Source organism: Zingiber officinale, chromosome 4A (assembly GCF_018446385.1).
Source record: "Zingiber officinale cultivar Zhangliang chromosome 4A, Zo_v1.1, whole genome shotgun sequence".
Taxonomy (NCBI): domain Eukaryota; kingdom Viridiplantae; phylum Streptophyta; class Magnoliopsida; order Zingiberales; family Zingiberaceae; genus Zingiber; species Zingiber officinale.
The window spans coordinates 151,442,339-151,470,128 of NC_055992.1; the positions used below are offsets into that span (position 1 = coordinate 151,442,339).

At 38.3% G+C, this 27,790-nt stretch overlaps 4 protein-coding genes across 6 annotated transcripts; 1 reads left to right on the forward strand and 3 right to left on the reverse strand.

The window, feature by feature from the left end:
• Positions 1–6,195: 6,195 nt before the first annotated feature.
• On the reverse strand, positions 6,196–7,050 carry LOC121973796 (16.9 kDa class I heat shock protein 2-like). The gene has a single exon (XM_042525149.1). It carries the CDS (start codon positions 6,863–6,865, stop codon positions 6,389–6,391), a length of 477 nt encoding a protein of 158 aa, XP_042381083.1. The 5' UTR covers positions 6,866–7,050; the 3' UTR covers positions 6,196–6,388.
• A 10,159-nt stretch (positions 7,051–17,209) lies between these two features.
• LOC121971698 (18.1 kDa class I heat shock protein-like) lies at positions 17,210–17,922 on the reverse strand. Its single transcript, XM_042523089.1, has one exon. The coding sequence runs from the start codon at positions 17,855–17,857 to the stop codon at positions 17,387–17,389; it is 471 nt and encodes a 156-aa protein (XP_042379023.1). The 5' UTR covers positions 17,858–17,922; the 3' UTR covers positions 17,210–17,386.
• Positions 17,923–18,366: 444 nt separating this feature from the next.
• LOC121971700 (18.1 kDa class I heat shock protein-like) lies at positions 18,367–19,131 on the forward strand. Its single transcript, XM_042523093.1, has one exon. The coding sequence runs from the start codon at positions 18,462–18,464 to the stop codon at positions 18,930–18,932; it is 471 nt and encodes a 156-aa protein (XP_042379027.1). The 5' UTR covers positions 18,367–18,461; the 3' UTR covers positions 18,933–19,131.
• Positions 19,120–25,137, reverse strand: LOC121971699 (pentatricopeptide repeat-containing protein At5g24830-like). Of its 3 annotated transcripts, none has more exons than XM_042523092.1 (7): positions 24,424–25,137; positions 24,205–24,344; positions 23,859–24,059; positions 21,829–23,360; positions 21,477–21,669; positions 19,462–19,562; positions 19,120–19,373 (listed from the first exon to the last, which is right to left on the reverse strand). In XM_042523092.1, exons 1-5 carry the CDS (start codon positions 24,622–24,624, stop codon positions 21,650–21,652), a joined length of 2,094 nt encoding a protein of 697 aa, XP_042379026.1. In that variant the 5' UTR covers positions 24,625–25,137; the 3' UTR covers positions 19,120–19,373; positions 19,462–19,562; positions 21,477–21,649. The 3 variants fall into 3 exon arrangements, with proteins under 3 accessions (XP_042379026.1, XP_042379025.1, XP_042379024.1); XM_042523091.1 differs by having other exon boundaries at positions 20,895–21,669; XM_042523090.1 differs by having other exon boundaries at positions 19,462–21,669.
• Between the last annotated feature and the right edge of the window lie 2,653 nt (positions 25,138–27,790).

Here is a 27,790-nt window from a genome sequence, read left to right on the forward strand (position 1 = left end):
ATCTACAAAAGGAAAAAAGGGACAGATGGGAAGGTGGAAACCTTCAAAGCAAGGCTTGTTGCGAAAGGGTGAACTCAGAAAGAGGGAATCGATTATGAGGAAACTTTTTCGCCAGTAGTCATGCTTAAGTCTATCCGAATACTCTTATCTATTGCTGCTCATATGGATTATGAGGTTTGGCAAATGGATGTCAAGACAGCTTTCCTTAACGGAAGTCTTGAAGAGAACATCCATATGAAGCAACCAGAGGAGTTTATTGAAAAAGGCAAAGAACATTTAGTGTGTAAGCTAAATCGGTCTATTTATGGACTGAAGCAAGCTTCAAGGTCTTGGAACATCCAGTTTAATGAAGTAATCCAGTCATATGGATTTATTCAGTATCTGGATGAGTCTTGTGTATACAAGAAGTGTGATAGAAGCGTGGTGGTATTTCTTGTACTATACGTAGATGACATTTTGTTAGTTGGAAACAATATCAAGGTGTTGTCGGAAGTAAGGGTATGATTGTCCAAACAATTCAATATGAAGGACTTAGGAGAATGCGCACATATTCTTGGGATCAAAGTAATAAGGGATCGCAAGAAAAGGATGTTGTGCTTGTCCCAAGCTTCATATATTGATATAATCCTTGCTCGTTTTAGTATGCAAGACTCTAAGAAAAGTTTTCTACCTTTTAGACATGGAGTAGCTTTATCTAAAGAGATGTTTCTGAAGACATCAAAGGAGATAGAAGACATAAAGGCAATTCCTTATGCTTCGGTTGTAGGAAACCTAATGTATGTTATGTTATGCACGAGACTGGATATCTGTTTTACCGTGGGCATGATTAGCAGATATCAAAGTAACCCTGGATAAGGACATTGGACTGCTGTAAAGCATATATTAAAGTACCTTAGAAGAACTAGAGATTATATGCTAGTTTACCAAGCAGATGATTTGCTCCCTATGGGTTACACGGATTTTGACTTTCAATCAGATAGGGACAATAGTAAGTCTAAATCAGGCTATGTATTTACTTTAGGAGGTGGAGTCATTGCATGGAGGAGTGTTAAATAGAAATGTGTTTCTGACTCAACCAGGGAAGCTGAGTATGTGGCAGCCTCTGAGGCAGCCAAAGAAGTTGTGTGGCTCAGAAACTTCCTAATGGACTTAGATGTGATTCCTGGTTTACCCAAGATCATCACAATTTATTGTAATAATAGCGGTGCAGTAGTAAACTCGAAGGAACCACGAGCCCATAAGGCAAGTAAACACATAGAGCGCAAGTACCACCTGATACGAGACATCGTCAAGCGAGGAGAAGTTGTTGTCGCCAAGATTGCATCAACGGATAACCTGGCATATCCTTTCACTAAGGCTCTTCCGGCGAAAACTTTCGATCAGCATGTTGAAGGAATGGGAATCATATATATGACAGCATAGTCTTTTAGTATAAGTGGGAGATTATTAGAGTGTATACTAAAAAGCCTAGCCTTTTGTAAACATTTTATTTTGAAATAAAGAATCACATTGGTCAAATGTATACATTTATATGCTAAGTGTAGTTGTTCAATTAATTTATATTGTAGATAACATGGTGTGTGGTGTCACACACAGAAAATCATGTTATCAATTCCTTATAAATTATAAACCGTAGCTCACGACTAAGATGGAAATGATCAAACCATTGGAATAGTCGTAGTGTAATTTGATATTAGTTTATCTTAACTATAAAATTACACTAGTACACTCTGAGTGTATTGAATAGAACCATTAAAGGTAAATTCTTTTTATACTGACTGAATAAAAGAACAAAACATTTGTTATTATAGAAGTGTATGCTCTTAATCCTGATATAATAACAAACACATATATCTAGTATTTATTTCTTTGACTTATCAATGGGTGAGATTTAGTTCGATAAATCAAGAGGCCCAATAAGTTGGGAAATGATATTATTTATAGTGTGTGTTGTTGATTATAGAAGGAAACTGTATCCTAGTAATCTAGGTTGATGATGTCCCCAAGAGGAGCTCATAAGGATTGTCATGTAAACCTTGCAGGTGGACTTAGTCCAACATGATAATGAAGTTGAGTGGTACTACTCTTAGAGCTAGATATTAATTAAGTGAGTTGTCAGTAACTCATTTAATTAGTGGATATTTTATATCTTAAACACAGAGAGACTAATACACTCATAATAAGAAGAAGTCCAAAATGTAATTTGGGATTAGTGCGGTAATTCAATAATAATTTTTTAGTGGTATGAATTATTATTGATGAAATTAAGTTGGGTGTTCGGGGCGAACACGGGAAGCTTAATTTCATCGGAAGACCAAAACCAATTCCTCCTCTCGATCCCTATCGTAGCCTCTTAATTATAAAGTGTTATACCCACCCATACCCACCTTTTTACCCATCCTAGGTGGCCGGCCAAGCCATGCTTGGAGCCCAAGCAAGGGTCGGCCACATAAAAGCTTGGATGGGATGAAGTCCCTAGCTTGAACTCAAGCTAGATGGGCCGGCCACAAGAAATTTAAAAGGATTTTATTTTTAAAATATTTTCTTATGTGGACACCATGGTTTTAAAAGAGAGTTTAAAATTTAAATCTTTCCATTTATAGTTTCTATAAAAGGATTAATAGAAAGATTTAATATCTTTCCTTATTTGTAGTTAAAAGGAAGATTTTAATTTTTTGATAAAACTTTCCTTTTTTGTAACCATGTTCATGATTTAAAAGAGAGTTTTAAAATTAAATCTTTCCTATTGTAGTTTCTACAAAAGATTAAGAAAAGATTTGATGTTTTTCCTTATTTGTAGATTGAGAGAAATATTTTAATTTTAAAGATAATTTTCCTTTTTGGAAATCATCCACATGTTTTAATAAAGAGATTTTAATTTATAAAATTTCCTTTTATAACCAACCATGAAGGGAAAATTAATAGAGAAATTTTTATTTTAAAAATTTCCGGAAACAAATAAGGAAATTTTAATTTTGTGTTTAAAACTTGCCTTATTTGGAGCTTGTGATGTGGCCGGCCATGATAAGGGTTAAAAGGAAAGTTTCATTAAATTTTCCTCATTAATCAATGGCAAGGAGAATAAGGGAATTTTAATTATAATTAAATTTTCTTATTTTCCAAGACCAAGGAATATAAAAGAGGGGGTAGAGGTGCCTCACCTTACAACCTATCTTCTATAGTTTTCTCCCTTTTTCCTTGGTGGTGGCCGGCCCTTGCTCCTTTGCTTCTCCTCTTCTCTTCTTCTCTTCTTCTTTGGTGGTCGGCGGCATCATCCCTTGGAGCTTGGTGGTGGTGGCCGGATCTTGCTTGGAGGAGAAGAAGAGAAAGGAGACTTTGTTTCTAGCATCCCTTGGAGCTTGGTGGTGGTGGCCGAAACTCATCATCTTAAGGAGAGGTGCTTGGCCGAAACTTGCAAGAAGAAAGAAGAAGGGATTGGGTAGTTCTCATCTCGGTAGATCGTTGCCCACACAATGCCCGAGATAAGAAGAGGAATACGATAGAAAATCAAGAGGTCATTGTTTACAAAGAAAGGTATAACTAGTAATTGTTTTCCGCATCATACTAGTTTTTCTTTATATGAATTCCAAACACAAGAGGCATATAATTCTATGTTTCGAATTTGTGATTCGAGTTTATGTTTTTTTTTTCGAATTTGTGTTTCGATTGTTCTATATGGTTAAACCTAGGGTTATATAAGGAAATTAAATATTAGGTTTCTTTAAAAGGCTTTGTCTAGGCGGTGGTGGATGATCTCATACCCAAGAAGGCATAGTGCCTCGCCATGCAGTCCTGGAAGCCAATTTTAGAAATTAATATTTAATTGAATTTGTAATATAGGTTGATTTGGATCAATAATGTTAAGCATCGTTTACAATCCAAGTCTAAACCACTAAGAACAGATAAGTTAAATTTGGAATCAATAATGTTAAGTTTCGTTTGCGATTCCTAATTTAATTTCTAAAGAACACAATAGGTTATTAGTAAAGGTTTAGGACTTGTACAAAATTTTTGTACAAGGGAACCGGTATGATATTCAGCGTAGCAACCAACACTTTGCTCGGTATGGGGGCATGTCACAAATAAGGTCAGGTTGTTCGGCAAAGGGCGTTCCATTGTTGCCTGCTGTTGTTGAACCAATCTCTGTGCTCAAGAAACTATGAGCAATTTCAAGTCTTCTTGCGATAAAGAGACTATTTTGATCATCCAACTTCGTCCATCTTCTTGTTTCAGATTCAGGTAAAGTTCCCACTTACGACGTCAAATTTGATCATATCTAATATCAGGGAAGATGGCATGTTGGGTAGGTGGCTTTGCTGCTAACTGCGAGGAGATGAAGATTCTGATTACGTGGACAAACTTGCGTGGCAAAAACAAGGATTAGGAGAAGACAACGTTAATCATTTGGCTAGGGAGGGGGTCCCTGGCCAAGTACTTCAATACTCAAATCAGAATTGTGGCCGAATAAAGAAGAAGGTGAATAGTAGAATAGTAATGTTTATGCGGGTGTGTACGCATAGCATAGCATACCTAACCAACAGTGAGGACCCCTGTTTTATACTAACCCTCATAACCTCCGTAATAATGAGACGTCAGAGAATGTTGGGATTTAGAATATGTCAAGTGATAGAGTATGTACAGCAGACCTTCTCTAAGCAGAGGAAGATTCTATTGCGTGTATATGTTAGAATAAGAGAATATTCTCTGATGAGTAGCTGTTATTCTTTGATAGATTATTGTAATTATCTGACAATGCGGTCTCCTAGAGGAGATCCGACCGGCTTTAGGATCGAGCAGATGTAGGTTAGAAGCCACACTCAGGAGAGAAGAGAAACTGAGTCTGGACTTCCGACCGGCTTTGGGACTAGGCGGATGTAGGCTAGAAGTCGTTCCTAAGAGAGATGAGAAATTGAGTTTTGGGTCGGGAGGATGTAGGTTGGGAGTCATGCCTAGGAGAGATGAGGAACTGAGTCTGAATGTCCGATCGGCTCTGGGGTCGGATAGATGTAGGTTGGGAACCATGCCTAGGAGAGATGAGGAACTAAGTCTAGAAGTCTGGCCAGCTCTGGGGATGAGTAGATATATACTAGGGGCCTTGCCCATGCAGAGTGAGAAACTAAGTCTAGACGTCTGGCTGACTCTGGGGCCAGATGGATATATACTGGGGGTCTTACCCCTGTGGAGTGAGGAACTAAGTCTGAAAGTTTAGCTGACTCTGGGGTCGAGTGGATATATACTAGGGGTCTTGCCCCTGCGAAGTGAGGAACTGAGTCTGGAAGTCTGATCGGCTCTGAGGTCAATCGTCCATATGCTGAGTGTCTTGACCATGAGTGGGGAGCTAAGTCCCTAAGGTCTGATCGGCCTTATGCTGGGTGTCTCGATCGCGAGTGAGGAACTAAGTCCCTAAGGTCTGACTGGCACTGTGATCGACCGGCCTTATGATGGGATCCTGACCTTTGAAAGGTGGGGATCTAAGTCCCTAAGGTGGGTGGCATGTTCATCTACATACACTCCAACTGACACTCACTTTGACTTTGACTGCCACATCCACTCGACTTTGACTATCATATCATCTCAACCATTGACCCTATACCACTTTCGAGGTCACTCACAACACGTCGTATCAATCGCTAACACATTTTCATAGCGAATACTAAATAGCGAAGATAAATATTCGCCGCTAACATTGTCACTATAAGCTTATCGTAAACTATATTTAGCAATGAAAGTTAATATTTCATCGCTAAGATTGACAACATAACATTAAATGCAACCAAAATTACTATAATTGCCTCTAAAATACACCGAGGTTAGTGACGAATGTACCATAATTCGTCGCTAACCAGGATAGTATTAACAATAAATATAGTACAGATAATTATTAACGATGAATTTGTAACTTTCGTTACTAATACCAGACTTTAGCGACAAATTATTAGAAATCATCGCTAACATTTTGATTTTTTCTAAAAAATTATTTTTTATATTAACATTTTTGACTATTTCTTAACTATTTTACTTATTTCTTTATATAATGCGATGTCATGAGAACTAAATCCTAATCCCAAATTCTAAATCCTAAAATTATTTAACCAAAAAAAAAAACTTATGCACCATCTAATTTTTTTTATTATATATATATATATATATATATAGGGCATTTTTACTTGCACGCCTTGATATATATTTAAAATATTTATTTCTATTAAAATTCAAACTCTATTACTCTCAAGCATTCATTTTTACACCACACAAAGTCTACGACAACGAGTACGCACGTACATACAAACCAAGAACACTGAGCACACTGCAGCCGCGCGTGTGCATTCTTATTTATTTATATAGATTTTAGATAAAGACACGATTTTCCGTCTAATGAAAGCTTCATTCATCCGGAGATCTCGACGGACTTAACCTCCGGCGCCTTCTTCACCTCCACCTTAGGGATCGTCACCGTCAGCACGCCGTTCTCCATGCTCGCCTTCACCTGGTCCATCTTGGCGTTCTCCGGCAGGCGGAATCGGCGCAGGAACTTGCCGCTGCTGCGCTCCACGCGGCGCCACTTGTCCTCCTTCTCCTCTCGTTCCTTGGCGCGCTCGCCGCTGATCTGGAGTACCCGCCCTTCCTCCACCTCCACCTTCACCTCCTCCTTCTTGACGCCGGGGAGATCCGCCTTGAACACGTGCGCCTCGGGAGTCTCCTTCCAGTCGACGCGGGTGTTGGCGAATGCGGAAGTTTCGTCCACGAAGAAGCTTGGGCGCGTCCCGGCGAGGGAGCGGAAGGCGTCGAAGGGGAAGCCTTCGAAAGGATCGAAGACGTCGAGAGAGAAAGGGTCGAAAATGTTGCTGCGCCTCACGATCGACATGACTCAATTGAAAGTAGTAGAATCGAAATCGTAGCTCTCGCTGCTTTGTTGAAGACGATTGCTTTGAGTTTGTTTGATGGTTATCACAGAGATCGAAGGGGGCATCCACTAATTAATTCAGTGGATGGAGCCGGAACTCTCCGGACTCTATTGTCGACGTGGCAGCGATCGATCTAGAAATAACTGGACACATATTTCAGCCATAAAAGTGCCAACTGAGGAACGATAAAATAAATAAGTTATAGAGAAAATTATGTTTTTAGTCCGTAATTTACACATTTTTTAATTTTAGTCTTGTCATAATAAGTTAATTTATATTTTTAGTCATATAATTTATAATATTTTCTAATTTTAATCCTTTTTTCTCTAAAATTAAAAATTTTCAAGAAAAAATGATGAATTGTAAATTGATTTGAGGATTTTAATTTTTTATGATCCATGTACTTTTTATATTCCAATCATAAATTAGATATTTTTCGTTGAAAAATTTTAATTTTGGAAGAAAAAAGATTGAAATTAAAAAATATTATAAGTTACAGGATTAAGAACGTAAATTAACTCATAAGAAGATTAAAATTGAAAAAGATGTAAATTATAGGACTGAAAATATAATTTTCTTATAAGTTATATATGCGGTTTTGATATTGTGTCTGACTCGGTGCTCGATTTTTGTATCCGATTGGGTGTAGATGCGCATTGAGCGCTATGTATATATATCAACCCAATTTCGAATTTAAGGTTAGGCCCGCAGATATAAACACCGAGTCACTTAATTATGATTCGACCTAAACTGAAAACGAAGAGCCTGAATCGGATAGACAGACTCGTGGGAGTGATTGAGACACACACGGAGGAGGTAGGCTAACATGCAAGGAGTAAGTGGAGTTCACGGTATATAAATAAGAAATATATGATGAATTGAATCTCATTTCAATTTGAATTAAACCGGATTATATATATATATATATATATATATATATATATATATATATATATATATATATATATATATATATATATATATATATATTTATTTATTTATTTATTTATTTATTTATTTATTTTATATGGTATATTGTTCATATATAACATAATAAATATGAATAATGAGGATCCAGATTATAATTATAGGATTGATTATAATTAGGAAAAATATAAATTCTAACCTTACAACTCTCACCCTGCCTATCCATATAAATGGGTATCATATATCCACTGACTTAGTTGAATTATTAAGTGACAAGTTGATTGTCACATAAAATTTTAGGGTCGAATTTCGGGACTAATAAGATATAAATCTCTATAACTTATTTAAACTCATCTCATCTGTCACTTACCTTCTTAGTTATCGTGATTTATATCCTCCGTGTTAATCCTGGGGCGGACTGACCGAGGCGCTAGGGCGGACTGACGAAGGTACTGGGGCGAACGTATTCGCCTTTTGTCATATATAAATGGGTATCGTCATACAAATATGCAATACTATATTTTATCAATTAGAACATCCACAATGGATCTATATTATAACATTTGTCACTTCATCAAAAAACATAGGGTCCACTGCCACATACCCATTATAACAACACATCTCTTTCATCCACATTCTTAATACTCATTATTCATGGATCACATAGTCCACTCAATAATGTTAAAATTATCTCATATTAAATAAATAAATTTTAAAATATTAAAATTATTATTATTTTTTTTTTAATAATAACAGTTAACTAACCGTTATAATTTTTTTAATTTAATTCAAATTAAATAAAAATAAATAAATTATAAATAAATAAAATAATATAAAATACAAATCTAAATCTTGAAAAAAATATGTAAAAAAAATAAATTATTACCATTTAAAAAAATAATATTATTACTAAAAATACACTCATTATTTATTATTTATCTATTTTATTTGATTTTTAATTTTAAAATTTATATTTTTTTTAATAAAAAATTATAAAAAATACACTTTCCGGGGTGGGCCAGGGCTGGCCCACCCCATACCACATTAACACGTTAAAATCATGAACGTGTTAATGTGAAGGGGTGTTATAACACCTCTTCACAGTGGTTTTAACACCAATGGGAGTGTTATAACACCCCATTAACGAGTAATATGGATGCTCTTAGTAATGATAAATATTTGGTTAAAATTGAATCAAAATAATCAAAATTGAATAAATTAGATTTTTAAGAATCAACTAAACTAAACAAACTAAATTTTTCAAATCGACTGACCACATAAAATATTAGTTAATTTAATTTTTAACCTAATTAACCGAACTTTTGGATTTTTGGATTTATTTGAATGCCTCTTCCTCAAACCTCCTCTGACATTATTTCTTCTTTTATCTTGATAGTTAGTTTCTTCTTCTTTCTTCAAACCAATTTCGAAAGTGCTACAGCAAAAGCTTCATCATCCTCATCCTGCTGTGAGGAGAGGAAGAATTCAACGATTATCCACTCCACAATTGTTCTTTTTCATCGGTTCATCGGAGGTACCTCCAACTGATCTAAGACACCTCGATTATTGTTCATCCAAGGTATCTCCAATCAACTAAGGTGTCTCAGGTCATTTCTACAACAACTAATCTGTTGGGTGAGGCACCATGAGTCTTCAAGTCTTCAAAGTCAACTTCCGAGTTTACCATTTTCGGACTTTGCTCGTTTGGGTGATGCTCCGGCCTTCTCCTCGAACATGTTTCATTGTGGCTTCTCGTCCCTTGGATACACTGCGTGCATCCTTCAACTAATGTACTCTTCCGTAGTTTCTCGTCCCTCAGATACACCAAACTCGTCGACTCCCTTCCCGTGTCATCCTTTATGCTCACTGCGTCTTCTGCTCGACTTCTTATTTCCTAAGTTTCTGCACACTTAGACAAAATGCATCAAACATACACGAGATCTAATTTAACTCGATTAATCACATCAAAACTACCTTGGGGTACTTATAAAGTTTTCCAAATTGTCCGAGTTGTAGGGAATAAAAAGAGAATCTCAGTTAGCTATCATATTGATCTAAGGTAGAGTTTTGTACCTAAGGTAAATTGCAGTTCGATTTTTATCAGGCTTAGTCCAAATATATACAAAAGGCCTTCTTCAAGTAGATGTTTGATGTTAGACTCCAAACCGGCCAAAGTCTTAGTAGCTTTTATGAAGGTGGGCTCTGAGTGATGATTACGTAGGTTGGGAACATTGGGTGATTCAATCTACTAGCCAATCTATCATGAAACGAGAGGATCCAATCAGATATAGATGCAATGAGATTTACATCCCTTATTGGAGGTCGACATCAAATCAAAATAGACACACTTGGATTGGGCTTGGAAAAAAAAGACCTCTATGTCTATCTTCTTTGGAAAATAAAAGTAGTGGAAGATAGGGGTTGAATGGGATTCAATAGAACCAGAAAAGGATGATTACTCCGCATAGTAGTCGGAAGACATTTAGGGCTAACTGTTGGAGAGAAATACGAAAATATTAGGAGACCCCTAAAAAGAAGAGTGGAATTGAGAATTGGAGGACCCCAACATTTTGGCCCTTAAAAAAGGGGATGAATTTAGGTGGAGGGAGGTGCAGTTTATTAAGATCATTGGGGATGATAATACGATGGTTGGCAAGAATTTTAAAGGTTAACCTAATCTAATCTATATCTCTACCACAAGGTGGGGGCATCATAAACCATGGCTCGAAAGGAAAAACAGGAGTGAAGAGCAAGAAGCAGGAATCGAGAATACTAGGAAGAGGAAGAAGAAAAAACAAATGACTTATAGTTGAAAGGAATTGAAGGAGTTGGAAGAAATTGCCACGGACGCCGCAAAGAAGAAGATCAAGGTGAACGAATTCGTGTCCTCTTCACCACTTTTATAAAAAGCTATAACCCTCAGATTTTGGCTATCAATCTAGAGGACAAAAGGGCGAGTAAATCATCAAGGTCGTCCGATCAAAAAATCAAACGTCAGAATCCCAATAGTCACCTTGAAAGGACAATGTCGGCGTAACAATACTACATGGTGGTCTCTCACAAGCTCACATTTATGATCGACTTGATAGGCCCATCATCATATGGATATGCCATCATGTATATCACCAAGCATTTATGACCTCTTAATCGCATGTTTTCGAGGCACTAACAGTACGGCGACAAGATTTGAAAGATGACATCAGCCCTACAAAATTCAGCTGATCGACAAACTAGACCATACCACTATCTAGTCAATCATATAAGTACCCCATAATAGTTTTGATGTGATCAACCAAGTCAAGTTAGGCCCTGTTGTGGTTTGATATCTTATATCTAAGTGTGCAGGAACTTAGAAGCACAAGAAGTTGAGCGAAAAATTCAACTAGCGAGAAGGACGGTACGGGAGAGAGTCGACCGACTCAGTGCATCCAAGGGACGAGATGCTGTGGAAGAGTACACTGGAGGATGAGAATGGAGCGCGCGAGATTTCTGAGGGATGACAAGCTGGAGTAAAAGACTGCTCCAGAAGGTTCGAAAATGGATTCAGGTAAGCTCTATTCTGAATGGCCGAAATCACCCAAACGAGCGGAGCCAGAATGGAAGACCTGGACTGAAAGTCAACTCGAAGTTGATTGCAGTCCGAGAGCCCGGACGGTTCAAGTGCCCGGACATGGTCTGGGCGCCTGGATCCCCCGGGGCAACCCGGGAGCACCTCGACCTGCTCGGCGATGCGGATAAGATTTATAAGGGTTCGAGCGCCAGGAGCTGGTCCAGGCGCCCGGACCAGATAGGTTATCCAGACCCGTTGTGACACGATCCGTTGCGAGGTGGATAAAATTTATCCATACCCAAGCGCCCATAACCCTTCCAGATGCTCAGATCAGGGCTATAAATACAGTCATGATCCCAGTAGTTCAGAACAACACTTGTACATGATTCTCTTTCTGTTCTACTATATTTTTGAGCTGTCAACGTTATAAAAGGCTATTCCGCCCAAAGGATATTTTTAGTGAGCTTTAATTACCCTGGATTAGTAATCCTCTGATTGTAAACCAAATAAATCTATCTGTGTCTCTCTCTTTAATTAATTAGTTTCTAAATTCTTTTGTACAAGTGCTTGTCTTAATCAAGCTATAAGATCGAGAAAGATATTTATTTATTTTTTGTGTAGGATAATTCACCCCACTCTTGTCAGCCACCAAGGACCAACAAGTGGTATCAGAGTCCAGCCGCTTCAAAAGGATTAACCACCGACTGAAGCAAAGAAGACGATGGTCGAACCGAGCATCTGCCTGCCTAAGTTCAAGGGGGAGTTCGCAATTTGAAAAAAGAAGATGGAGGTATTTTTCAAAACTAACTTTGAATTATTAATAATAATGAAATATGATTTTGTAGCACTGAAGGATCAGCAAGGGAAAGACAAGGAAGAACATCAATGGACGAAAAAGGAGCAAGCCGACTTCGTGGCAAATGGCAAGGCAGAATTCCATCTACTGAGTGTTTTACTGCCACGAGAAGTCAACCGAATCGGAGCCTTCGAGTCAGCTAAAGAGTTCTGGGAGAAATTCCTAGAATTACATAAAGGAACCTCGGAGACAAAACTCATGAGACGGGACATGCTCCGGAACCAGATAAGTAACCTCCAATTGGAAGAAGGTGAAATTGTCGCACACCTCCACTCAAGGATCAAAGAACTCATCACCACAGACTCACGAATCTCAAAGAAAAGGTAATTAATCAAGATTCGCTAAGTACACGCTTAACGCATTTCCTAGGACTACTGAATGGTCAACCCTAGTAAATGCATATTTCATCTCTAGGGACTTAGGGGTAAGTTATTTAGAGAAATTGTTTTCGACATTTGAAATTTATGAATCTAGATATGCAGATCTAAAGACGAAGATGATACAGAACATTGCCCTAAAGGCAAAAGTGGATGAACCAAAGTCTGAAACATCCTTTGACGATGACGAAACGATATTCATGTAAGGAAATTCAAAAAAAAATTAAGCTTAATAAATTCAATCAAGTGTAGGCCAAGAAAAGGAGAAGAAAAGTAAGATATTATTAATGCAATGAAGAAGGGCATGTCAAAGACAACTGTCCAAAATTAAAGAACAAGAAGAAGGATAAAAAGTTGACCCAAACAAAGCACAGAAACTTAAAGGTGACGTGGGACGAAACATCGTCAGAGTCGAAGATCGAAGCTCACGCCGGACTTGCGTTGATGGCAAGTCACCAAGAAGAATAAGACGAAGCGAGCTCATATGAGATGAACATCGAAAGCATTGAAGAAGGAAGAGCAACATCAGAAGGAAGTAGCACTACAGGGGGAGCTTCAGATAAAGGGATTGAAGAGGTAAGTCAAGTATGATCACTGCCTCCTAACAAATTGTACAAGTTTATAAAAATCTAGCCTAAAACTTCCTGTCACTTAGAAAATGATAATAAAAAATTATTAAAATAAAATCATGAGTTAAAAGGAACCTTAGCAACATCTTGTCGATTGGAAAGATTTCGACAAACTAAAAAGGAACCTTAGCAACATCTTGTCGATTAGAAGATTTCGACAAACTAAAAATTGAACATGAAAAATTAAAAGTAGAAATAGAGAATCTAAAGAACACTGCATGTTCAAATATTACTATTTCAAATTTCAAAAAGTATCAAGGACTAAATTAACAATTTAGATACCACAAGGGCCAAATTAAAAAATTATCATGTAAATATATTCCTAGAAAATTTTTTATCAATCCGGTAGAAGGAATATATTTTAATTCCAAAATCATACTTAAATTAAATTTTTATGCATATATCACTTTTAAATTGATTTAATTTTACTTAAAATTGACTAGCATTCTAAATAAATTGTTTCGTTTAAATTCTGTTCGAAATTAAGTAGATAGTAATTTTTCTAAGAAAGATGATTTCATCTCTTTTCTGAAGAAATATTTTCAGAATTTTCTGTTCATTAGATTATTTCTTATGAATTTTCTAACAAAAATTATATTTTTTTAATTTTAAAAATATTTCTAAAAGTTATCTTTGCGAAATTTTTTTTTTTTGTGAAATCTTATCATTTTATCTATCTAAAAAAATTTTTTAACTGTTGGTTAATTTTCTATGAATTATTTATCCAAATACTACCTTTTAATATCAAAAATTCTTGAAAAGTTATTTTTTGATAATTTTTTTTTTGCAAAGAAACTTGCTATAATACAAATTTAGAAAAATTTTCGAGCTTAAAAATTATTTTTAAGTAACTTTTAAATAAAATGTCTTTACGTTAGCAAAAATTTTATTACTTCTTAAATTAATTTTAAATTTTTGTTAAAATTTTATCTCTAGCTTAGCTATGACTGTTTAACCATTATAAAAATTTTCATAATTTTTTCATGATTAAAAATATTTTTCAAATTATTTTTTCAAAAATGATTTATAAATTATGAAAATCTAGATTTTCGAAACTTAAAGTTTATGACTTTTTTGATAATAGTCACTGTATTTTTATCCCTTAGACTCTATTTTAAATTTACTTTAAGTTATTTTCATAGCATACCTATTTTTAATGTGACCAAAGGGGGAGAATAAAAGATTGAGTATAAGGGAATGGTACATTTTGAATTTTGCTCATTTTTTTAATTACAAATTTTATACTTATTACCAAATCGTGTTTGTTTTTATTTTTACCCTAACTTAACTTAGTTCGCTCACATCAAAAAGAGATAGATTGTAAGTACTCCGTTGTAGTTTTGATATGATCAACGAAGTCAAGTTAGGTCCTGTTGTGGTTTGATGTCTTGTGTTTAAGTGTGTAGGAACTTAGGAGCACAAGAAGTTGAGCGGAAGACGTAGCTAGCGAGGACAACACGGGAAAGAGTGGACGGGCTCAGTACGTTCGAGGGACGAGGTGCTAGGGAAGAGTATGTTGGCGGACGAGAAGGGAGTGCGCAGCGTTTCCAAGGGACAAGAAGCCTGAGTGGAAGAATGCTCGAGAATGTCGGAAAATGAGTTCGGGTGAGCCCTATTCCGGATGGTCGAAATTACCCAAACGAGCGGAACCAAAGCGGAAGACCCTAACTGAAAGTCAACTCAAAGTTGACTGCAGTCCAAGCACCCGGACCTAGTCCGAGCGCCCAGATCCTCCACTGCTCGACGATGCGGATAAGATTTATAAGGGTCCAGGCGCCCGAAGCTAGTCCAAGCGTCTAGACCAGAGAGTTTATTCAGGCCCGTTGTAATGTGATCTGTTGAGACGTGGATAAAGTTTTATCCATGGTCAGGCGCCCGAAACCCTTCTAGGCGCTCAGATCAAGACTATAAATACAGCCCTGATATTAGTAGTTCAGAACAATACTTATAAATGATTTTCTTTCTGTTCTACTACTTTGTTTATGAGCTGTCAACATTGTAAGAGGCTACTCCGTCCAAAGGAAATTTTTAGTGAACTTTAATTGTCTTGGATTAGTAATCCTCTGATTGCAAACCAAGTAAATCTTTTTGTGTCTCTTTTTTTAATTAACTAGTTTCTAAATTCTTTTATACAAATGTTTGTTTTAATTAAGCGATATTTATCTTTCTTTTTTTTGTGCGGGGAAAATTATACCCCCCCCTCTTGTCGGCCGTCAAGGACCAACAAATTAGGCATAAGCCTCCTTCGACTAAACTCGAAAGAAGACTTATGATGTGAACGATATTTAAAGCCTTCGTGTATGATCAGATGGTCAACCCTTTGTTGACGAGGTGGTTAAAGCCCAGTCAAGTCAATGTGACTATGACTATGGACACCTAATTGAATTGTACGTGACCCAGAAATGGTGAGTCACCTCACTAGAGTTCTTCACAAATTTAAAGACTTATTGTCGATAGAATTCTACAGCCCTAGTGGATTGGTTCCACCTTTCCCAGTTCTAAGACACTCAGCCGAGCGAATTATCTCAATCCTAGGATTTTGTTCTCTTCGACTCAGTGCTCCATTCTATTGGACTGGGAAGACCATCAACTGATCAAATTAGCCTTAACAAATGTTCCAAACTAACATTCTTAGCCATCTGAGAGATTCTCTATCGATCGAATTCTCTCGATCCCTCAAGGGTCACGTGATAACATAACCATATGTCGTACTATGGATATATCAAATTATAATTAATTTATGTAATATAAGAATGACTCGGATCGTCTTCCAACAAAAATAACAATAATTGATAGTTCTTATAATTGATTTGCTATTACTTATGATTTTTAATATGCAACAGGAGGATTTGGATTTGAGTGCTAAGGCTATGAAATGAAATATCGATGCATGTAATAAAATTTAATATGACAGGCAATACGAGATTACAAGGAAATTAAAAGACAATTCAAAACAAACATTAAAAGAAAACAACAACCACAACAACAAAAAAAAAAACCTAGAGTAACTAACAAACCTAATCTATTTGTATTCAAATGAATAACAAACATTATAAAAATATAAAGCTTTTAATCATGCATTGCAATGCAAAATTAAATTAAAGAAATTATATCAATTAAAATAGAGGAGACATTTAATCAAACACTTGGGACATGAGTCAATTAAATCATAAAATATGCAATTTGAAAGATGGAAGGTCAAATTAACATTCAACAAAAACCATCTACAGACATAAACCAACGCATAAAGTAACCAACCCAACCAACATATCAACCCACGCCCGGAAGACGAATTGAACTGCGGGAGAGGAACGAGCTGCCCTCTCCTCTTCTAACCTGAAGAAGAGAGGGAAGAGGGCTGCTGGAGAGTGGAGCAAACTGCCGGAGATGGAGGAAATGGATTTTCCTCTTCTAACCCGAAGAGGAGAGTGGAAGAGGCTGTCGGAGGCGAAGAATCTTCCCTTTCCTTTTCTAACCCGAAGAGGAAAGGGAAGAGGGGCTGTGGAAACGCCAAGGAGCTGCCCTCCTCTTCTTACCTGAAGAGAAGATGAACTCTGGCTATGCGGCAGCGTCGGTGATGAGGAAGATGGTGGGGCTGCTCGATGGTGGATGGAGGAGCTCCAAAGGGGCTTCCGGAGAGGGGGAAGGAAATGACTAAGCCGGAGAAACCGTGGCCTGTACTCTACTTAGAAAAAATCCCGTAGCCCGTTCTCTACTTGGAAAAAATCCCGTAGCTCCTTCCAAGTCAATTTTGAAATCAGCTCACTGGTAGTGTACCTTTCACCGATTTCAATGGTTTATATATTTTTTTTCAGACTTGAGAAAATGTTTTAGCATTGTTCACTAACAGATTTATTTTTTATCTTCAGATTAGTGTCTGTATTTAAGACATCCAGCTAAAAGGCCGGCCTCTTCAAGACAAACAACATGAAAAATCTATTCAGGACGATATCAGTATACCAATATTAACAAACCGCCGACTTATTATTTAACAAGACAACGCTTTTACATCATACAAAAACAGACACAAACAGAGCACACTGCCACCAGTACCACGGGAACAGACTCCCTTAGCGCACTTGCTTATTTATTTAGGGTTTAGAAAAACATAACCTCGAGTTGTCATTGAATGAAAGCTTCGCTCAGCCGGAGATCTCGATGGACTTCACCTCCGGCTTCTTCACCTCCTCTTTAGGGATCGTGACCGTCAGCACGCCGTTCTCCATGCTCGCCTTCACCTGATCCACCTTGGCGTTCTCCGGAAGGCGGAAGCGGCGCAGGAACTTGCCGCTGCTGCGCTCCACGCGGTGCCACTTGTCCTTCTTCTCCTCTTGTTCCTTGGTGCGCTCGCCGCTGATCTGGAGGACCCGGCCTTCCTCCACCTCCACCTTCACCTCCTCTTTTTTGAGGCCGGGGAGGTCCGCCTGGAACACGTGCGCCTCGGGAGTCTCCTTCCAGTCGATGCGGGTGTTGGCGAAGGCGGAGGTTTCATCGACGAAGCCGGGTTGCCTCTCGGCTAGGGATCGGAAGGCGTCGAAGGGGAAGCCTTGGAAAGGATCGAAGACGTCGAGGGAGAAAGGGTCAAAGATGTTGCTGCGCCTCACGATCGACATTACGCGATAGGATTGGAGAATGGATAGCTTGAGCTTGTTGTAGAAGACGATCTCTGCTTTGTTTGATGGTGATCACAGAGATCGAACGAGGCATTTATAGGACGGAACTGATGGAGCTCGAACCATCCAGAAAGAACTCGAGATGGGCCGTGGGCCATGTTTGATTGCCAGAGCTAAAACGGTGTTTCCTTATTATTTTTTTTTTTCTTATTCCTACGAATTTTTTTTATAATAATAAAAAAGAAATATCAAATTAAAAATAATAATAATAATAATAAACCTTGTTTATTAAATTTGCACCATTGTTTCTGAAAATTATGTCGAATAAAGGTTAGAAGCTAGAAGTAGCCAGAAACCACTGGATAATTAATTAATTAATTAATTAATTGATCATGGGCCACCACCCTTTTCTAGTACCATCGTCTACGTTCTAGCTGACCTGGCCCTTTACATGGGACCACATTCCTATGGAGTCTGGAGAGTTCGAGCTCCATCCGCTCCATCCTATAAATGCCCCGCTCGACATCTGTGATTCGCCGTCAAGCAGAAATCGTCTTCTATAACAAGCTCAAGCTACACTTCCTATTCTACTTCCTATTGCGTCATGTCGATCGTGAGGCGCAGCAACATCTTCGACCCTTTCTCCCTCGACGTCTTCGATCCTTTCCAAGGCTTCCCCTTTGATGCCTTCCGATCCCTAGCCGAGAGGCAACCCGGCTTCGTCGATGAAACCTCCGCCTTCGCCAACACCCGCATCGACTGGAAGGAGACTCCAGAGGCGCACGTGTTCCAGGCGGACCTCCCCGGCCTCAAAAAAGAGGAGGTGAAGGTGGAGGTGGAGGAAGGCCGGGTCCTCCAGATCAGCGGCGAGCGCACCAAGGAACAAGAGGAGAAGAAGGACAAGTGGCACCGCGTGGAGCGCAGCAGCGGCAAGTTCCTGCGCCGCTTCCGACTTCCGGAGAACGCCAAGGTGGATCAGGTTAAAGCGAGCATGGAGAACGGCGTGCTGACGGTGACGATCCCTAAGGAGGAGGTGAAGAAGCCGGAGGTGAAGTCCATCGAGATCTCCGGCTGAGCTAGCTCCGGTTTCACGTGATCCGCGTCTATATAAAGTAGCTCTTGCGAGCGTAACATGTGTGTGCCGTACGATGTTTGAATTTCATAATGTTTGTTTATGTATCAGTGTGTTCTCCACTCCGCCTACTCTAATGGCAATTTAGTTTCTCTGTGTTATAAATAATTATTATTAAAGCACTCCTATGTTGAAATACAAATTTGCCGTGGTTATTATCTTTCTCATTGATTGTGTTGGAACAGTAGAGAAACAGCAATTCAGTTCAAAAGAAACTCTGCATCATCAGGAGCTGACAGACTAGTGTTTGCAGTAAAATGAGCATACGTTGAAGAACAAACTAATAACGAATTTTCCAAGAACACAGGTGAAATTGTATAATCGATCGGAATACATTGAAACCTTGCAATGCTCAGGAGTCGGTCTTCGAGTTCAAAATCTCCACTGTTATCACAAGGCAAAGCAAAGCTTAAATTAAAGCTCATAAGGGGTGCAGAATCACAGTGATAGTGTAAGCCTCTTGTATTCGTACCTAGTAAATGAGACTCATTGATCCTTTTCTCATAAGCAATCACTCTGCATCCATAGTTCAATTTCCTGAAGCACATCTTTAAATGGGACTGCAAAATCTTGCTGCAAGTTGACAAGTGATTTGTACCAAAGCTCACTTGATAAAACAACATAATAATAGGTAAAACATTTTAAAAATATAACATGACAGAATTAATCTAATGATAACTAAATTAAAGCATGGATTTAGATTATAATATAATGATAAAATAGAATAATTCACTGGAACAACAGAGGAAAAAGTGTGGCTTCCAGTTCAAAGGCCAAATGAACTTGCCACAGATAACAAGAGAGAAAGTATAGCATATTAGAAATGATAAGAGGGCATCTTGAGAAGGGATTAGCCTACAGTTGTGAAATGCAGAAAGAAAGTAGAGTAGCTTTCAATTCAAAGGTCATTTGATAACATAAGTATTTCAGATGACAAGAGAGTAAGTATAGCATATTAGAATTGATAAGAGGGTATCTAGAGAAGGGATCGACATACAGTAGTGAAATTGCAGAAAGAAAGTAGAGTGGCTTTCAATTCAAAGGTCATTTGATAGCATATCATAAGTATTTCTTGTCACAAGCAAAAAAAGTATAAATTTAAAACTATATTGACATATAACAGCATTATAGCTGTTCTTCCCATAACGTGTAGTGGCTAAAAGGTAATATAAGACCACAGAAGCAATTTATAGTTTGGTTGGTTAAAAGGTCATTCTGTTTAACAAAGTTTTTTGTAACAACCACAGATTTAGATCCTAGGCATATCTAAAACAAGAATAACCAGTAGTGTTCCTATTAGCATGAGCTTACACTAAAGTTAAGATGGAAAAACTTTTCGGTTAGAGTTAGGTAATTTACAAAACTGCCTCAAGTTTTCTCTGGGAAGTCCAGCAATATTCAACAAACCATCGAACAATTTCAGTAGAGCATACTAGCATGTAATGAAAATCAAGAAGATTACTAAGTTCAGATAAGAGTAGAAAGAAGAATCCACTCCGATCTCTTCAAAACAGTGAGTAAGGTTTGAGCTCAATTGAGTCTTTAACTTTACTATCCTATGCATCGTTTTGCAAATAGTAAGCTGCTTAATGGAAACATTCCTATTATTTTTACATTAACTTGTTACATTGTCTACTGAGACAAGAAAGGTGCTCAATCAAAAAATATGATTAATAATAACTTTTCCTATTTTTCCTTGTCATAACAACCCTAATATGTGCAATCATCAGATTGATCTACACAATACAGAAAATATGCATCTTGTTTGTTTCAGGCAGAAATTAGTCTAATCCAATCATGATAACTTAGACAATGCAACGACACAGTACCTCTACAAAAGAATATTCCAGTATAAGGGGCTTATGTGGATGTTTTTTAAAACAATAGATGTGACTGAGATCTCACCTGGGTAGTGTCAAGGAAGAGCTGGCATGTGAGCTTGATGAGCAGGAAAGGTGAGAATGGATTTCCCAGCAAAATAGGTCCAATCCTACTTTTGATAGAGCAAACATGAAAATGTATATGGCTATCCTCTTATTCTTCATCTTCCTTTCTTAAACCTTATAGATTGTCCTACATCACCATCTCACTTTCAGTTGTACTCCCTTGCTCATGCTTTTATAAATTGCCAGTTTGAAATGTCTGTGTGTGTGTGTGTGTGTGTGTGTGTGACTATAAAACTAATATCCAGATCCTTTCAGTTGCAACCAACTGATAAAACTAATTTGATCTTGGAGATAATCTTTAGGCTTTATGTCAAATGTATCAAATACTGAGTAATGAAATGTGAGGAAGAGTATATAGAAAAAGAAATCTATAACTCATGAAAAAATCTATGAATTTTTCACTTTGACTGATTAAAGTAACAAATACAAGATCTTACATGAACAATATTTAGTGATTCTCCTTGAACAAACAAACAAATTAAGCATATGCCACCCCTACAACCATCATAGCTCTCATAACTAGAATTGGGAGCATTTTTACCTGTCAATTGCAGAATGAATAATGTACGACTAATCGCAATCTCAGATTCAGAAAAATGTGATAGAGGATATAAATAGATATATATGGTGAAAGATGCAAATAAATGACGAGTATCAACTGTTGCATATACATATCAACCCCCAACTCCTCATACTTCCCTTTGAAAGCGCTCGTCATAGTTGGCCATACAAACCTACATATAGAAAATGCATTTGTCAAAAAAAAAAACTCAATGGATATTTGCTCCCAGTAATCAAACTATTGCTTCATAGTAAGGCCAACAGTTAATGATAACCGAATATGTTTCTCCTGGTGAATAAAATAGAGCAAGGAATTAAAATCACAATCTCACATCTATGCTGCAGAAGTTTATCCATTCGTTCATATACTTGGCTTGCTTCCATGAGATATCCTCCCTTTCGAAGTGCAATAAATAAGGAATTGTACGTAGAATAACGACCCACTAAACCTTTTTCAGTCATTTTCTCATAGAGATCAAGAGCTTCAACCAGCATTCCAGCCTTTGAATACGATTTAATAAGAATATGAAATGGCACATGATCGATGACTATGCCAGATTCCTGTACCTTCTTGAAAACTTGTTGAGCTTCCTGGATTTTTCCCTTTAAACAAAGACCTCTAATCAATTCTGTATAACTAATTATATCAGGTTGATACCCTCTGCTCAACATTTCATGGATCAGTTTTCTGGCTAAATGAGTATAACCCATATTGCATGCAGCACTAATAAACAAGTTAAAAGTAACAACATCAGGAACAAGCCCATAATTGAGCATCTCCTTCTTCAGCATTAAAGCATGCTTTAATTTCCCTCCTTTGATTTCAGCGTGGATAAGTGCATTAAATGTGAAGATGTTTGGAGTCACACCTGTCGCAATCATCATATTTTTAACTGAATAAGCATTGGCAATATTGCCAAATCTTCCATAGCCATCGATGATCAGATTCCAAATATGAGGCTCAGGGACTATAGCATGATTTAACATTTCTCCCAAAATCATTGCGGCCTGTAAGACATCTCCCTGCTGACAAAGACCTCTAACAATTAACCTGTGTGAGATTCTGTCAGCCAAAACACCAGAAAGAGACATCTTATGGTATACATCACAAGCTTCAGCAACAAACCCACTTTTAAATAGACCACTCATAACAGTATTATAGGTAATCACATCTGGAACAAAACCCTTTTTGAGCATTTCCGAAATATATCTATAAGCAAGTTTCATATTATCCATCAAACAAAATCCATTAACCAAAACATTATATGCAATTTGATCAACTTTGATACCTTCTCTCGATGTTTCAGCCCAAATATTGTGTGCCTGCATTGTATCACCCTTTTTGATGTGTCCATCCATGAGTATTGTTGATGTCACTATATTTGCAGACTCATGCTCCTTTAGTATATTTGTGAGAAGTTTTGTTGCATCATCCAAAAGACCTCTATTGCACAAAGCATGAACAAGTATATTGTAAGTAACTACATTAGGTCTTACTCCACTCTGTATCATGGAAGAGACAAGATCAAGAGCCCTGTCCACACTATCCCAACAACAATAACCACCAATTAGGGTATTGTATGTAATATGATTAGGAAATACACCCATATTCTTCATAGCATCAAGAAGCCAAGTTGCATTAGATAAGTCACCAGTCTTACAAAGCCCATTAATTAGGAAGTTGTATGTGTGCAGATCTGGAGCAACCCTTTTCATAATTAATGCATTATGGAGCCAAAAGGCAACTAAAACTTTTCCTTCAGTGCACAATGTCCTAATTAATGCACAATCATCAGTTTCAAAACTCATAACATTGCTAATGCCTTCATACAAGTTATCTCTACTGACAATTGTAATGCTTTCCCTGCAAATACATGGGGAAGATTCAGTGTGCATTCAGGTCTTGCTGATAAAAAATCATTAAATACAATGATTCACTAGAATAAAGGTGAAATTGTGCATGTATCCCTTATATCTTTCAATGACATTTGAGCATGAAGAAAGATTATAAGAAAAGAATAAAATGAAAAGTGAATAGAAAAAAAAAGCAAACAAGGATGAGGTAAGAAATCTATTAAGATTATAATATGGTATTTTAGTCATACAATTCAAATAAACATCATCAACATGGATTTACTTCCAAATAATGGCATCTACAATAAGATTTATGGATTTAGAAGAGTACGTATGCAATATTAGATTTTGTAATGCAAATACACAATTTCATAAGTTGAAAAAGATACAAATGTAGTTTCCTTAAACAAATGTACCTTTACTAAGTCTAGGATGCTACCATAACATGTGACTTTCATGTAAATTATATGGATACATCATTATAATATTGAACTAAATATTAATCAACCTTAATTTTTTCAGTCTCTCCATAGTATGCACAACTACTGTATCCAGCACATTGAAAACAGCAGGTGGGTCATAATTATGCTTAGAACGATTTTGCTTGCCTCCTTTTGTGATCCATCCTTTAATACTAACTCTGCATGGTTCATCAATTGTCAGTTCATCATCTTGGCTTTCAACAACAGAAAGTGATTGCTCAAAACCCCTACAAGGACAGCACAGAAAAAACACCATAACCAATTAGAAAAGAAACCAAAAAAAAGGGCAACAAATTCGATGAAAAATAAAATACTGTTCTTAAATTATAAGAAACTACACAAAGTAATCATATCGAAAAAAGAAAATGCTACCTCTGGTGATTGAATAAATCAGCTGCCTGTGAGAAGAATCGGGAGACGAAATTACAGGTTTCTTGAACAAGGTGCATATTTCTGAGATCAGAGCAAATTGTCCGAATAGTATGATGGAACTTCTCGCTAGCCACGATCAGCTGAAACAAAGCGACACCAATGAATAAGGTGCGCCATGAAATCACATGAATGGTGCATAAACGAGGGAGAAGTGAATACAAGAGAAGTCGAATAACTAGCCATCACTGGATGGTTGATGAGCTGGCTGTCAAGGAGATGTTGATGGGGTTGTTGACTGGGGGCAAGGTAACCTGGAAGGCAAAATGCAATGAGAAAGCGAGGGGTGTCACACCCGGCCCGAGGTTGACCCGCCGCTAGGCAAGCTTCGCTGGCCGCGAGACAAGCCCTGATCGCGGGCATGCCTCGGATACAAGGCAGCAGGCGGCGACGGCTGTGCCCAAGGGCACAGAGGCGGCGGTAGTCACGTGCGCGTGAGGATCAGGCGACCAGCTCCAGGGTGCATAAGAACCGGCCGACGGCGCCAAGCTGCGCGGGCGTCCAGCAGCAGCGCTGGGCGCGTGCAGGCATCGATTGGGGATGCGCAGGTGTCAAGCGACGGCGCTGGACTGGTGCATGAGGGAAAAAAGGTCCCTGGCAGCTTGGCTAGCACCTATCTCCGAGCAGCGGCGACGCGAAGGCCTCGCAAGCGTCGTCGGAGGTGCTGCGTGAGCAGGCAGAGAGGCAAGAGGGAGAGGAAACAAGGCCGGGAGCGGCGGCTTGCCCTAGCCCCGGGCGACGGCGCACGTAGACAATAGAGGGTTCGCAGGCGCGACACAGATGAGTTCAAAAAGGAGAGACTGCGGTGGCGATCTGCGCACGCACTAGGGCGGCGGCGTAAGAGAATGAGCGATTCGGAGAGAGAACCTCCCAAACTGGTTAAATCGCAGAGGGATTGATCCAAATCAAATCTATTTTGTTTTTAATTTTATTTTTTTAATTAACACCAAATAATTAATTTAGGATTAATTCATCGAACAATTGCATAGACCATTTTTATTTTATTATGTTAAAAAAATTATTGCCTGTTAAAGAATATCTCAATCTAAATTTTCTTTTTTTTTAATTATCTTTTTTAGCTGACCAATCCAACGAGATCAAGCAAATTTTAAAAAATTATACTGAAAAAAAATCAAAAAGATCATCCTTAATTTTATAATTTTTAAATATTTTTTAAAATCATTTTAATCCAAGTCTCTCTCCTACGTATAAGTTGGTGTTGATCAATCAGCACCACATTAGTGCTAGTCTTTAAAAATCGGTATAAATTTTGACTTAAAACCAGCACTACGTTGGTATTATTCTTTCAAGATCAACACTAGCAACGTGGTGTAGGCTGGTGTTAGTTTCAAACTAGCGTTGGTACTGATTTTTAAAAACCTCCCAAACCAGCGTGGTGTAGACTTGTTTCTTTTTAAAAACCACATTGGTGCTAATTTGCACTAATACTGGTCTTGAAGACTAGTGCAGGACCAACACAAGACTAGTGCAGGACCAGCATAAAGGTTCTAGTGTTGGTCTTCAAGACCAGCACCACCGTGGTATTGACTATGTTGGTTGCTACTCGAAATATCGTACCGATTCCCTTGTATAAAATTTTGTACAAGTCTTGAATTATTCCTAACAACCTATTGTGTTCTTTAGAAATTAAATTTGGAATCGCAAACGGAACTTAACATTATTGATTTCAAATTCAACTTATCTGTTCTAAGTGGTTTAGACTTGGATCGCAAACGATGCTTAACATTATTGATCCAAATCCACTCATGTTACACATTCAATTAAATATTAATTTCAGAAATCGGCTTCCAAGTTAAACATGGCGAGACACTAGGCCTTCTTGGGTATGGGAGCATCCACCACTTCCTAGACAAAGCCTTTCAACGAAATTTAATATTTAATTTCCTTATAGTAACACTAGGTTTAACCAAAAAGAACAATCGAATCACAAGTTCGAAAAATAAAAGAAACACAAAATCGAAAACATAAATTCGATTACCTAGATTCATTAGTCTCTTGTGTTTGGTATTTCAAGATCTAAATAAAAGGATGAACTAGTTATGATGTGGAAACTAATAACTAGTTATACCTTTTATAGCTTATAGACCTCACGATCTTCTGTCGTATTCCTCTTCTTATCTCGGACGTTGTGTGAAAGACAGATCTACCGAAACAAGAATCCACCCAAACCTCCTTCTTCTCCAATCAAGTTTTGGCCAACAACAAACTCCTTGAGTTGAAGAACTTCGACCACCAGCTGAGCTCCAAGGGATGCAAAGAAACAAAGCCCCCTTTCTCTACTTCTTCTCCAAGCAAAATCCGGCCACCAAGGGTCTCCTAGATGTTAATACAGTCTGACCTGGCTGTTGTTTTGATGTTGACACTGATTTAAGTTTGTATCAGATATTAATTAAACTCAGACTGATTAATGATCAAGGTTGATCATGTGGAGAAGAAAAGTCCAAATACGGATACTTGGCACGCGAAGTCGGAAAGGGCTCGGTAGCTCGTTCTCTGGACCGGACGAAGTCGGAGAGAGATCGGTAGCTCGTTCTCCGGACTAGGTCAGAGAGGGCTCGGTAGCTCATTCTCTGGACCGGACAAAGTCGGAGAGAGCTCGGCAGCTCGTTCTCCGGACTAGGTCAGAGAGGGCTCGGTAGCTCGTTCTCTGGACCGGACAAAGTCGGAGAGGGCTCGGCAGCTCGTTCTCCAGACTAGGTCAGAGAGGGCTCGGTAGCTCGTTCTCTGACCCGGACATGGAAGTCGGAGAGGGCTCGGTAGCTTGTTCTCCAAACTAGGTCAGAGACGGCTCGGTAGCTCGTTCTCTGGACCAGGAAGACGTTAGGGTTTAGGGCTGGGAAGCGCTAAAACCAACAGATGCATTGGATCGGTCTGTTGACCGATCCAGTGATACTTTGGCTGTCTGGATCGGACTGTCGACCGATCCAGTGATACCTTAGTTATCTGATCGGTCTCGTGACCGATCAATAACCACACAGTAGCTTTCTGTGGGTTATCTGATCGGTCTAGTGACCGATCAGTAACCAAACAGTAGTTCACTGTAAGTTATCTGATCGGTCTGTAGACCGATCAGAAGGAAGCGAAGGATTCAGAGGACTATAGGGGATCGGTCTGTGGACCGATCCACCTATAGGCTGATCGGTCCACAGACCGATCAGAAGCCTCCCAGACTGATCAGGATATGTCCTGATCGGTCCAGAGAGCTATGGATCGGTCTGTTGACCGATCCACAACGATGTCGTTTGTCTTCTGATATTTCTCTGCGATTTCTGATTCATCTGATCTAACCATCTGCTGTAAGCTTTTTGAGTTACAGATTGCAGGTGTCGTGCCAATGCTTGAATTCAAACTAAGCTCTATCAGAAGAATAAGACCAAGTGCTCTTTCTGCTGTGTTTCGGGTGCAAATTGTGCAATTGGAGCGTCAACGTTCACTGGCTGCGATCAGTTGGCAACAGCTTGACTCTTGCTTATTGGTTCGAGCTAAGAGACACCAGTGAAGACCATGG

What these genes read in the sequence shown, in the direction of transcription:
- LOC121973796 (XM_042525149.1), bottom strand. Translation starts at nt 6,865, where the DNA reads ATGTCGATCGTGAGGCGCAGCAACATTTTCGACCCTTTCTCTCTCGAC.
- LOC121971698 (XM_042523089.1), bottom strand. Translation starts at nt 17,857, where the DNA reads ATGTCGATCGTGAGGCGCAGCAACATCTTTGACCCTTTCTCCCTCGAC.
- LOC121971700 (XM_042523093.1), top strand. Translation starts at nt 18,462, where the DNA reads ATGTCGATCGTGAGGCGCAGCAACATCTTCGACCCTTTCTCCCTCGAC.
- LOC121971699 (XM_042523092.1), bottom strand. Translation starts at nt 24,624, where the DNA reads ATGCCCGCGATCAGGGCTTGTCTCGCGGCCAGCGAAGCTTGCCTAGCG. An exon ending in CTAGTTATTCGACTTCTCTT is followed by an intron (nt 24,345 to 24,423) that starts GTATTCACTTCT and finishes GCTTTGTTTCAG; the next exon opens with CTGATCGTGGCTAGCGAGAA. An exon ending in GAGAGACTGAAAAAATTAAG is followed by an intron (nt 23,361 to 23,858) that starts GTTGATTAATAT and finishes ATGTATTTGCAG; the next exon opens with GGAAAGCATTACAATTGTCA.